Source organism: Mobula hypostoma, chromosome 8 (assembly GCF_963921235.1).
Source record: "Mobula hypostoma chromosome 8, sMobHyp1.1, whole genome shotgun sequence".
NCBI classification, from domain to species: Eukaryota; Metazoa; Chordata; class Chondrichthyes; order Myliobatiformes; family Myliobatidae; genus Mobula; species Mobula hypostoma.
The window spans coordinates 44,683,519-44,697,671 of record NC_086104.1 but is presented as its reverse complement, the minus strand read 5'-3'; the positions used below and the strand labels follow the sequence as shown (position 1 = coordinate 44,697,671).

General features: G+C 38.3%; 1 protein-coding gene across 2 annotated transcripts in view; it reads right to left on the bottom strand.

Moving 5' to 3' along the window:
* Window positions 1-14,153, bottom strand: part of gpatch2 (G patch domain containing 2) — a 300,732-nt gene that overhangs the window by 259,843 nt on the left and 26,736 nt on the right. For both annotated transcript variants that reach the window (XM_063055750.1, XM_063055751.1), the window contains exons 2-3: window positions 13,337-14,041; window positions 8,105-8,166 (exon numbers count right to left, since the gene is read on the bottom strand). In XM_063055750.1, the coding sequence (XP_062911820.1) occupies window positions 8,105-8,166; window positions 13,337-14,041 (767 nt within the window). The remainder of the gene's footprint in view (window positions 1-8,104; window positions 8,167-13,336; window positions 14,042-14,153) is intronic.

Genomic DNA, 14,153 nt, shown 5'->3' with positions numbered 1-14,153 from the left:
ACTGGTGTATAATGACACCCAGGTCTCGTTGCACCTCCCCTTTTCCTAATCGGCCACCATTCAGATAATAATCTGTTTTCCTATTTTTGCCACCAAAGTGGATAACTTCACATTTATCCACATTAAATTGCATCTGCCATGAATTTGCCCACTCACCCAACCTATCCAAGTCACCCTGCATCCTCTTAGCAACCTCCTCACAGCTAACACTGCCACCCAGCTTCGTGTCATCCGCAAACTTGGAGATGCTGCATTTAATTCCCTCATCCAAGTCATTAATATATATTGTAAACAACTGGGGTCCCAGCACTGAGCCTTGCGGTACCCCACTAGTCACCGCCTGCCATTCTGAAAAGGTCCCGTTTATTCCCACTCTTTGCTTCCTGTCTGCCAACCAATTCTCTATCCACATCAATACCTTACCCCCCAATACCGTGTGCTTTAAGTTTGCACACTAATCTCCTGTGTGGGACCTTGTCAAAAGCCTTTTGAAAATCCAAATATACCACATCCACTGGTTCTCCCCTATCCACTCCACTAGTTACATCCTCAAAAAATTCTGAGATTCGTCAGACATGATTTTCCTTTCGCAAATCCATGCTGACTTTGTCCGATGATTTCACTGCTTTCCAAATGTGCTGTTATCACATCTTTGATAACTGACTCCAGCAGTTTCCCCACCACCGACGTTAGGCTAACCGGTCTATAATTCCCCGGTTTCTCTCTATCTATATCACTGTGGTTGCAATATGTACAAACTGCAAAATGCACTGTAATAACTCTAAAGGCACATGCTGAATCTGCAGCCTTAATAACTAAAGGTTAAAAAGGCAGAAGGGTTGTCCAAGTCACACAATACAGTAGATTCCAGATAATTGGGCCAGATGCTTATTTGGGACAACTCTTAAAGAACAAAACCAATTCAGAAAATAGCAGCGATTCCCTTCGTTTATTTGGGACATGATGCAAGGCACTCCTTCCCTCTCCTAGCCTGCTCACTCTCTCCACCACACCTCCACACCCCTCCCCAGGTGGTGCAGGGTCGTATGAGCAGCGGGTGCATATCCAAGTCTTGGTTATGCGACCACTGTTGCCAGGCATTTAATCTACGTAGAGTATTGATAATGGCTGTGGTCACCTGTCTTGTAAAGAGACTGTTCAGAAGAAGAGAATGGCAAAATATTTCTGTAGAAAAATTTGCCAAGAGCAATTGTGGTCAAAGACCATAATTGCCCACTTCATATGATACCGCATTATTGATGATGGTGATGCCGCTTAACTGGGACAGGAGGCTATTCCTGAACAGTTTCTAACTAATGACACTCGTGTGCAGCCGTGTGGTTGCTAGACACTACACCATGCTTAGAGCAAACAGTTTTTGAATACTAACAGTTGCAAGTATTTGTGTTCAAAAAGCAGTGACTTTTGTCACTGATAGTTGGTGAGAAATAAGCAGTAAGTTCATTCAGAACTTTTTTGCTCACTGCCGCTTCAAGCATTTAAGCTAGGAGATACCAGAAATAGACGGGCGTGAAAATGAACGACTTCACTACTTCAACAAGTTAGAACGTATAAAGAATTTGAAAGTATTCACAATCATCTTGAATGTTAAAATGAAAATGAAGATTTGGAGGATGCATGGAACATGGCAGCATATACTGGATGAATTCCTCCATTGACATGATCAACATGCATGAAACAGCACACTCTGAGGCCTTCACTATGATTTTGGTGGATTTTAACCAGGCCAGCTTGAAAAAGTCACTAAATAATTATCATCAACAAATCACTTGTAGAACCAGAGGAAACAACACACTGTTACACCATCATCAAGAATGCCTACTGTGCCATTCCACACCCAAACTTCAGAAAGTTCAATCACCTAGCTGTATTTCTACTCTGTGAGAATAGGCAGAAATTGAACACTAAAGCACCAGTAGTGAGGACCAAGAAGGTATGGACAAGGGAAGCACAGAGGTGCTTACAGGACTGCTTTGAATCAGTCGACTGGACTGTATTCAGGGATTCATCTTCAAATCTGGATGAGTATGCCGCAGTTATTGCCAACTTCACTAAAACCTGTTATGATGAGTGTGTGCCCAAACCAAAAGCTGTGGATAAAACACGTTCATCATCTGCTGAGAGCTAGATCTGTGGCATTTCAGTCTGGCGACAGAGGTCTGTATAAGAAAACCAGGTATGACCTGTTGAGGGCTATTTCAAGAGTGAAGAAACAATTCCATGCAAGGTTGGAGGAGACATTAGATGCACATCAACTCTGGTAGTGTTTGCAGAACATTTCTACCTACAAAGAGAAATCCAAAAGCATGAATGACAGCGATGCTTCACTACCAGACGAGCTCAATGCTTTGAAAGGGAGAATGCAACTACAGCTGTGAAGATCCCTTGTAATCTCTGTCTCGGAGGCCCAGGAGGATGAACCCTTGTATGGTGGCTGGCCCCGATGGGAGTACTGGGTAGAGCTCTGAAATCTTGTGCCAACCAACTGGCGGGTGTATTCAAGGACATTTTCAACCTCTCACTGCTATGGTCGGAAGTTCCTACCTGCTTCAAAAGAGCAACAATTATACCAGTGCCAAGAGCAGCCTCAATAACTATCATACAGTAGCACTCACATCTACGGTGATGAAATGCTTTGAGAGGTTGGTCATTGCTAGAATCAACACTTGTCTTAGGAAGGGCCTGGGCCCACTGCAATATGCCTATCACCAGGCAGTTTTGGATCACCTGCAAATACCAATGTTAGGATGTTGTTTATTGACTATAGCTCAGCATTTAACATCATCATTCCTATAGTCCTGATGGATAAGCTACAGAATCTGGGCCTTAATACCTCCCCCTGCAACTGGATCTTTGACTTCCTAACCAGAAGACTACAATCTGTGTGGATTGGTAATAATATCTCCACCTCGGTGACGATCAACACGGGCCCACATCAGGGATATGTGCTTAGCCCACTGCTCTGGTCCTTCTATACCGATGACTGCATGGCTAGGTATAGCTCAAATGTCATCAGTAAATTTGCTGACGATACAACCATTATTGGCAGAATCTCAGATGAATATGAGAGGGCGTACAGGAGTTAGATATACCAGCTAGTTGAGTAATAAGCTATAAGCTTGCATTCAACTTCAATAAAACCAAAGAGCTAATTGTGGACCTCAGAAAGGGGGGAATGAGAGAACATGAACCAATCTTGATAGAGGTATCAGAAATGGAGAGAGTGAGCAATTTCAAGTTCTTAAGTGTCAAAATCTCTTAGGATCTAACCTGGTCCCAACATATCGATGCAGCTACTAAGAAGGCAAGACAGCTACTAAATTTCATTAGAAATTTAAGGAGATTTGGTTTGTCACCCAAAACACTCAAAAACTTCCACAGATGTACCATGGAGAGCACTCTGACAGGCTGCATCACTGTCTGGTATGGGAGCGGAGGGGGGTGCTACTGCACAGGATCAAAGGAAGCTACAGAAGGTTGTAATATTAGTCAGCTCCATCTTGGGTACGAGCTTCCACAGTACCCATCTTCAAGGAGCAGTGCCTTAGAAAGGTGGTGTCTATTATTAATGACCCCAATCACCTGGAACGTGCCCTCTTCTTTTTGATACCATCAGGGAAATGGTACAGAAACCTGAAAGCACACACTCAGCAATTCAGGAACAGCTTCTTCCCCTCTACCACCCGATTCCTAAATGGCCATTAAAACCACAAACACTACTTCAATTTTTATATTATATCTGTTATTGCACTATTTTATATACACACACACACACTTATTGTAATAGATTTACTTTTTTTTCTATATTATCATGTATTGCATTGTGCTGCTGCTAAGTTAACAACTTTCACAACATATGCTAGTGATATTAAACCTAATTCTGATTACTATTAGGAACTAATACACAGTGGTTTAACAGTGGTATTGGCAGTGTTTTAATTTATTTTGTATTTCATTAAAACACATAATTTCTTTCTCAGTTAAATGGAATTTGTCTTTTTTTAAATACATTTTTAACTATTTCCATGAATCTTTGGCTAATTAAGGCAGCTGCTAAATTGGGCCAAAATGTACTGTCCCAATGTGTCCCAATTAATCAGAATCCACTGGCTAATTATCATTTCATCATTGTCACCAAATGATTGAGTCTAGTACATCAACAACATTTAAAAAAGTACTCCTTCAGGTACATGGACAGGAAAGGCTTACAGAGGTATGAAACTAGCTTAGATGGGAGTCTTCATCAGCATGGACTAGTTCAGTCCTTTTCCATGCTGTATGACTCAAAAAAGAATAGTTAACAAAATACACCTACTGATAATGTACATCCTAAGTAGCCACTGAGGAGCGACAGGGAATAATAGAGCATATATTACAGGTTGAGCACCCTTTAACCAAAATTCCAAAATCCAAGAGTATCTGAAATCCAAAACTTTTTTGAGCATGGCACCACAAATGGAAAATTGCACAAGGCACTGGGAAGGTTCCCAGGTGAAGCGCAGGTCTCAACGACAGTGCTGAGAATTGACTTCACATGTGTAACGAACAGTTAATGAAAAATAGAAAAACACTGCAGAAAGCAAAAATGAAGTTGTCCTTCATGTATTGAAAGGATGGATTTGTCAGCAGAGTGAACATATGATACAACAGACTGAAGATTGAAGGTAATTATGAATTTGCAACAGGCTGGTTGCAGAAGTTTAAGAAAAGGCATGGCACTAAACGTCTGAAGGTTTGAGGTGATAAAATGTCTGATGATCATGAAGCAGCAGAGAAATTCATTGATGAGTCTGCAAAGATTGTTGTTAAATGAAAATCTAACACACTGAGTAGCTGCACCACCACATGCAACAAATACAACACTGTGCAAAAGTCTTAAGCAAATATATATACAGCTACGGTGCCTAAGACTTTTGCACAGTGTTGTATTTGTTGATGTGGAGCAGAGAGCAAGTTTGTAAGCATAATGGGAGTAAAGGATGTTGGGAATGGCGAGGGTGAAGTGCCACAGGAGGGTTGTGGGACAGGTGGCAGAAAAAGGGTGCCAGGTTGGGGTGGGGTGGAGGGAATGGTGTAGGTGCAGACACATCCAGTCCCAAGAAACCAGGCAAGATCACTTAATTCCAAACAATTGGTTTATTGATCGTTACAGAATGTTTCTCTGGTGTTTCCTGTTCCCTCCCCTCTCCCTTTCCCTGTTCCCAACCATCATCCTCCTGCCTCCTTGCTACTCACAGCCCACAGTACAGACCAATATCAGAATCAGATGTATCACAACTTACATATGTCATGAAATTATTTTTTGTTGTGGACAGTGCAATACACAAAATTGCTACAATATTGTGCAAAAGTCTTAAGCACCCTAAGAAATACGCATATACTTAAGACATTTGCACAATACTGTATCTACCCAATTGCAATAGGTACTGCCTTACAGCTGCAGTAATACTGGTTAAAACACAAGCTGTTTTTGTGGAGAGTGCAGGTTCTCCCCGTAACTAGATGAGTTTGCTCCAGATGCTCCCGTTTCCTCCCAAATCCCAAAGATAGTTGGAATATTAATTGGCTATTGAAAAGTGCTGCTAGTGTGGTAGAATCTGGAACGAGATGCTGGAAATCTGGGGAACTTTTTTAAGATATGGTACGACATAAATGTGATAATTAGTGCATGCTTAGTGGGCTGAAGGACCTGTTTCTATGCTATGTGACTCTGTGATTAATAAGATGATAAAGTAAAAAAAATTGGAGAAGCCAATACTCTCTAATACTTCAACTTGCATTATTCAGCTAAATGCTAGGAACAGATGGAGAAGCTTATCTTGAATTGCATAATTATACTTGAAAATCCTGCCCCCAAACATTTTGTCAGATTATTTCATTGGAGTAAAATACTGCATCAATTGACAAAATAACAAGGAAGTACTATTTAATACAAAGGGCCAAGGAAACAGTTATGTAAGCAAGACATCATTCGCTGAAGATTTCTTTAATTACAACTATTTGTTCCAATTGAATATAGGGAGCACTTCGTAATTACTTTGTATTAGTGAAGTGCACTTCCCTTTTAAACTCAGCACACAATTTTACTCCAAGGCAATAACTTACAAGAGAGTACTTCAAAACATCCTAGAGATTGTTACTGGAAATGAAATTTTCTTTAAAAATTCACAATGCTATGAGACTACTTTACAAAAGCAAAATTGTAATTTAACTCTGCAACAGATGGTCCCAAGCCAAGCTGTGAAAGGAAGGCTAGTCATGGGGTTAACAACCCCATTCCCGTAAAGACCCAGTGCTTACAGAAATGCCAGCAGAAGCTCCAAAGACCTCATCCCGGTGAGACAGCAGGTACACCAAGATGGGCTAACCAGGGGCCATCGTGTAAAACTGACGCACGACAGAGGACTCTAGCAAGCTCCTGTCGGTGGCCTTTTTCACAGTAGAGGTGATGGGCTTTAGTAAGTACAGTTGCAAGAAAAAGTTTGTGAACCCTTTGCAATTACCTGGTATTCTGCATTAATTACTCATAAAATGTGGCCTGATCTTCATCTAGGTCACAATAATAGACAAACAGTACCTGCTTAAACTAATTACACACAGACAACTGTAATTTTCATGCCTTTATTGAACACATATATTTAATCATTCACAGTCCAGGATAGAAAAAGTATGTACTTAATAACTGGTAGAACCTCCTTCAGCAACAATAACCTCCACCAAACGTTTTCTGTGGCTGCTGATCAGACTTGCACAATGGCAAGGAGGAATTTTAAACCATTTCTCCACACAAAGCTGTTTCAGTTCTTCAATATTTCTGCGATACCTTGCATGAACAGCCCTCTTCATGTCATACCACAGCATCTCAATTGGGTTAAGGTCTGGACTCTGACTTGGTCAATCCAAAACACAAATTTTCTTTTTTTAAAGCCATTCTGTTGTTGGTTTATTCGTGTTTCGGATCATTTTGTTGTTCCATCATCCAACTTCGATTAAGCTTCAGGTGACGGATGGCTACCCTGACATTCTCTTGGAGAATGTCTTGATACAATTTGAAATTCATTGTTCGCTCAACAATTGAAAGCTGAGGCAGCAAAGCAGCCTGAAACTGTGATGCTCCTTTTACCATGCTTCATAGTTGGGATAAGATTTTGGTGTCGGTGTGCACTGCCCTTTTTCCTTAAAAACATAGTGGTGTTCATTTCTGCCTCAAAGTTCAACTTCTGCCTCATCTGTCTACAGAATATTGTCCCAGAAGTGTTGTGGAACATCTAGGTCATCTTCAGCAAATTTGAGGCATGCAGAAATGTTTTTTTGGAAGAGCAGTAATTTCCTCTGTGGTATCCTTTCATAAACACCATTCTTGTTCAGAGCTTTTCTTATAGTGGACACATGAACAGGGACTTTAGCAAGTTCTAGAGATCTCTGCTGGTCTTTTGTTGTTACCCTTGGGTTCTTTTTTTACTTCCTTCTGCAATGCACACTGTGTTCTTGGTGTGATCTTTGCAGGATGCCCACTCCTAGGAAGAGTAGCAACACTACTGAATTTCCTCCATTTGTAGACCATTTATCTTACTGTGGACTGATGAACACTCAAGGCTTTTCCAGCTTCATGCAGCCCTACAATTCCTCTTCTCAGATCCTCTGAAAGTTGTTTTGATTGAGGAATGGTGCACATAACAGATTTTTCTTGAGAAGAGCAGGCTCTGTCAGTAACCTGACTTTGTGTGTCTTTTACAGGGCAGGGCACCTCTACAACCCACACCTCCAATCTTATCCCATTGCTTGGAACACCTGACTCCAAATAGCTTTTGTAGAAGGCATTACCCCAGAGGTTCAGGTATTTTTTAACCTAGACTGTAATTGTTTAAATGATGTACTTGGTACTGATGAGAAGAAGTGCATTAGCTTGTGTTTTGGGCAGATTGTGTTTGTCTATTATTATGACTTAGATGAAGAGCACATTTTATGAATAATTAATGCAGAAGACCAGATAATTGCAAAGAGTTCACAAACTTTTTCTTGCAACTACAGATAAAATTATAATTTAATGTACTTCCATTGAAGAAAAAAAGTGTACCAATACCTTGCCTTCCTTCATCATTGGTAAACAAGCCACCATCACTGCTGCTAAGGCTGCTGGATTCACTGCAATAAAAAAAGAATAGATCAAAGAAAAATTGATCTCTGAAATGTAGAATTTTAAACAGGCAAGTACTGTATGTAGTCAGATGGAAGTTGAATCCGATAATTTTTTTTGCATCAAACTGCAAGTGTCACCATTCCATTAATTACAATGCATATTATTTTTGCCACATAAAACCACAGGAATCTAATAGGTTGCTGGCAGTAAACCAGATGGGGCTATTACTAGGTGCTGAGACAAGTGATGCATTTCATTATTTGGCTCCATCAAATGTTTATCTTTCTTTTCTTTTGCAATGCTAGTTGTCTTGATCCAGGAACATAACCACTCTGTCAGAATACACCAAAATTAAAATTCTTAAACTTCAATACATGAAGCAGAATTTTTCTCAGGTTTATTATTCTTGACAAAATTATTTCCCAAATAAAAACTAAATGCATTTCAAAGCAGGAAAAAATAAACTTCCAAGTTTATTCAAATCTCATAAAACCATAACACTGTAAGATATAGGCGCAGATTTACGTTTTTGCTCCATCGAGTCTGCTCCACCATTCGATTATGGCTGATTTATTTTCCTTCTCTACCCCATTCTCCTTGTAACCTTCAACACCCTTACTCATCAAGAACCTATCAACCTCAGTCTTAAATATACCTTCATAGCCAACTGTTGCAATAAATTCCTCTGCCTCAAGAAATTCCTCCTCATCTCTGTTCTAAAGTGATGTCCTATTCTGAGGCTGTTCCCTCTGGTCCTAGACTCTCCCACTATTGGAAACATCCTCTCCATGTTCATTCTATCAAGGCTTTTCAATATTCGGTATTGTAAAGCCTAGATAGCTCTTGTTAAGCAGCCTCACATGTGGCACCTTGTCAAAGGCCTTCTGAAAATCCAAGTAAACAACATCCACTGACTCTCCTTTGTTTATCCTGTCTGTTAATTCCTCCAAGGATCCCTAATCCTCATCCTTAATAATACACTCCATGATCATCCTAACCACTGATAAAAGGCTAACTGACCTACAATTTCTTTTCTTCTGCCTCCCTCCCTTCTAGTTAGAATAATATTCCAATTAAAAAAATTCTACTGGTACCCTGTGAGAATCTATATTGGGGCTTCAACTATTCATCATTCTTATTCAATTACCTGATGGGGTAGAAAACCGCACATCCAAATTTGCCAACAATACAAAGTTAGGTGGCATTATAAACAGTGTAGATAGAAGAACTGAATTAAGGGAAATGTAATAAATAAAATGGATTAAGCAAAACTGTACCAGATATACATCAAAATGAGCAACTCCAATAGCATTCACTTTGGACCTAAAACAGATGCAATAGAATACTTTCTAAATCATGAAAAGCCGAAGACAGTAACATTTGTGAGTAAAATTATTCTATGACTGTAGAAGAAACCAGGAATTACTTGAGTAATTCTGGACACCATACCCATACCTTAAAAGTGATAAGATAAAACGATGCTGACCTCATTCACTTAATTAAATTGAAAAAAGAAACATACCAAACAACAGTGTATTTCCTAGATTTTAAAAATGTTAAGTGTATATTTGAGGATTTTTTTTAAAATTTTGAGGATAACTGAAAGGTTATATGGAGAATAATCATTTCTATGGGGCCTAGGATTAGGCAATATTGTGTGAAAGTTAAAATCTGAGGTAAATGCATCTCCATACAAAAGACAATGGTAATTTGTTTTTTTTTCAAAAATAATAATCTTTCTAACCAAAGTTTTACTTTCAAAATCTGAAGAGGATTAAATGACATCATTTTTTATTGTGTTGACAGCCTTCAGGAAAAGTCAGGTATACTGAAATAGGTTAGGAATCACATTTAATAATGGAACATATTTTAGGGAGTATCTGTTGCATACTCCCAAAATATATACAAACATAAAATATAAAAGCACTTCTCATTTTTAAATTATAATTTAAAATGGCAACTGAAATTAGTCAATGAAAATGGTCCATCAAAATTTGGCTCAGATCAACACCCAGTTTCTTCAACTACAAAATGTAGTGGACTAAACTATAACATTTTAGTTTTTAAAGAAACAAAAGACCAACACATACGGGAAATTGAAACATAATTCACATATTATTTCAACTTGCCTAGTATTTCATAAATATTCATTATCATAATATTATCAACAATTATTTCAACTACACTCAACTCAGGCAAAGTCTGCACTTCTAAAAATTAAGTAGATTTATTTTTTTTTTAGAATATTAGACAGACTGAAATAATTCAAATGCAGATGCACTGCTCAAGGCCAGACTAAGCTCCCTGCCTCTGTTACAAATCATACTGTTATCTGATGGTCACTGATTTTAGTTTGCTGATTAGATACAACAGCTTATATGCTATTTACGAATCAAGATAATTGACAGGCTGTTTCTATTCTGATTTCATTCTAAATGTGGAATGTTTGGACAGACCAATATAATGAAAATATTGAAACGTAGCAATTAAACTGGTATCTTGTCTGAAGTGTATCCATATGACAAGCATTAAATCTCATTAAATTTCATTAAATCTTACTCCCATTACAAAAGCTACTTCTATCTTCTATCTGAGTATTGACTTTAGCCCAGTTTGAATGCCAATGAATCCATATTAACTTGCATTCTTGTATTGATGTAGTTCTAATTAGAAGGTAATATGTCAAACGCTCAAATTTTCTTCAACTTCACCAAAATGATTGGAAATATTTATGTTTAGTGATTTAAAACAGTGTAGTCTTCAAGTTAAAATGATACACTGTCTTAAAGGCTTCGCTTACATAACAAATAAATGCAAATAAAACTTCCTGGCATTCTCCCTTGCATTTACTTTTCAATCCAAATATATCTCAAAATAATTACTTATTTAGTATTCTTTGGACTGGTTGTTTATGTTACAACTAGTTCTCTTACACACAGAGATGGTAAAGTTTAAGCATTTCTATACTATGCACATGCTTTTGTAAAGGTTAATAATTATGTTCCATTTTGCTTCTACATTTCCTGTCACTTCTATCATAGAAGTAAAGTTCTTCTACTTTTGAAATGTTGTCTGCTTGCCTAAAACTTATTGAAAAATCCTGCTGACTGCTGTGTCCTAAATCAAACCAGAATTGGGTCACATGCTGAACTGTAAACACTATCATACTCCTCAGCCCTGCAGGTGACATCTCATCTGTGTGGGAGAAAAATGATTACTTACACATATCTGTGTTGTCAAAATAGTACTTCTGAGGTAATTACCATTGTGGCGTGCCTCCTGCCTGGACTGGATGGATGAGGCCTGCTGCCAAAGGGTCACTATTCCCCCATATTTCTAACCACAAGCTCAGGTGTTCCACTACTGTAAATTGGTCCAAGCATGTCAGCAGTTATCTGTATTCCAAGCATCCTGCAGCCATCTTATGCTATACCACACACAGAATATTTGACTGGTACATTCAGAAACTGATAACTTTCTGATGAAGAGCGATAACCACTAAGCATTACTGACTGGAAGTTGCTGAGTGGTAACTAATCAATTTCTAAATAAAACTCTACAAAGCTCTGTCAACAGTTTGAATCAGCCAATCCTATTAATAATAGCTTATACTTTCAGATAGTCATGATACAATGAGGTATCAGATACTATAATTCATTGGTCTTATTTTTACAAATAGCTTAATTTGTCACATGTTTTGAAATAACAGTTAAAAGCTGAATCATAAATTCAAGGGGAATGATGTTTTTAACAGAATTTTATTAATCTAATCCAACCATATCTAAAATAAAACACTGTATACTGGCTTTTACAAAAGTGAAATGATTAAGTATTATTGCCCCAGCAAATTCATCTCTGGGATAAAGAGTTAAAACTCCAATTTTGCCTCACTTAAAGCAACTGTCTTTCCTGCTTCCTTGAAAAAAAACACTACATTAAAAGCCTTACTGTATTCAGATTTACTGTATACCTCAACTAGAAGACACGTCATGCACTTGTAGATGTGACGGTAGGAAGGCTTTGATTAACAAATTTGGAGATAACATAACAGTTATTGTGGATAGTGAAGAAGTTAACACATCAGTGCGGTATAGATCAAATGGAAATGGGAAGTGTGTCACCAGATAGAATTTAATACAGGGCAAATTTCCAACAATAGAAGAAGAGAAATATAAATGTAAATAGAAGGTTACTTCTTTGAGATAGGTGAAGGTGGTTATCACAGAGTTAATCTTAAGGTCCACACAACAAGGATGAATGAGGCTATGATTGATGATTTAATACAAAAGTTATGTAAGCCAACAGGAAAAGAGAGCCACATGAGGTTGAAGAGAGTCATTGACATGGACAGAACTTTATGCGGAGACACTCAAATAGGGAGAATATATGTGCGGGAGAATATATGTGCAGGAGTACTGGCAAGCTTAAAGACGATCAAGATTACTGATTTTGAGAAGTTGCTTTGTGCAGACTCTGACGGAGAAAGCCACATGTTAAAGATGAAAAAGTGAAAGAAGGCAAGACATCCAAAGAATTAGAAGAGCTAGACCAAGAGGAGATGTAGCATTAAGAGCCATTCTTATACCATAGCTGTTTGAATGGGTCAATGGTTGAAAAAAATAGCAAAGATCCAATAAAGGAAGAATACATCAACATTCCATGCAAAACTTTCATCCATATCAGGAAAGACTTAGCTAGAAATTTGTACTTGAATAATGTCTTACTTTAGTCACTATGAGGCAATGCTATAACCTTACCGATAAAGCTATATGAACTACCATTTCTTGATTTTGCAGCTTCAGTTGTTTTGCATTGATACACAAATTAATCTGTAAAGGGATTGAAATACTTTTTATATGCAGTTATAATTCTGCATGCAGAAGTAATGAACATTTGTAATGTCCTTTTATTACAAATGGTTTGAATAACAAAAAAGAAAGTATAATTTCCCTGGTGCCAAGGTAAATACAAACATTATTCCACTCTAGCTGGTCAAAAATTACATCTAACTTTACACAGTCTTATTGCAACTTTGAGTGTTCCCAAGTGTGTCGGTTTGACATTCAATGTGAGCAAGTTCTGGCAATTCTTTTGAAAGTATTTCAAACCCTTCAGTTATATTTAAATACAACAATTTGTCTCAAAATAGGGAAGCCGGTACTTAATTTTAATAACCTGTCACTCATACTATCATCTGAGACTTTCCGTTCCTCATTCTCCATTTTGTCTCTATTTGTAGTGCATATTTCTTCACTTTCCACAACAACTCCTTCATCCGGGACTTCAAGTCGCTTTCGTTTGATGATCTTATCCTTGGTTATCTCCTGAACTTGGAGATGGAAATGGAGCTGGTTTGTTTCTGCCTGGTGTCTTTCTGAGGTTGTTGCTGGAACTTTGCCCTGGGTCAGTGGGTGAAGTGTATTAGTGACCTCTGCTGGTGAATCTACAGCCATACGTTTGACCTTCCTTCTCCTTCGCAAAGATCTACCAGCTAGGTTACTGTCTGTGATGGAGTCTGACTCATGCCAGGAGTGCCTTTTTCCTCTGATTGCTGTCATATTCAGGGAGGACAGACGTTTGGTAACTGTAAGGTGGTCATCTGAATCGCTGTAATTGTTATTTTCTCTGTTGTCACGAGTTGTCCCCTCCAAACTAGATTCAGAGACATCACTCATGCAGTGGCTGTATTCACACCACTGAGGTCCAATGTCCATACGCCTCTTCCTGACTTTCCTTTTCCTAGTCTGACGCATCAGTAGGCACGAAGCTGAGTTACGGGAGGCTTCACCTTCAAAATTTGCGTACTTTCGTGTATGCTCAGAAGTCTCCTCCAGAGCAGAGACTAGATCTTGCACCAGCTCATCCATTTCTCTACAAGGCCTTAAAAACAGATATAATAAACAAGATTGTTAATGTGTGATTTTACATCATTTTAGGAATAACATTTGGAGTTTCTGCTTCAATTACAAATGTAAGTCCAATTTTGGCCTCT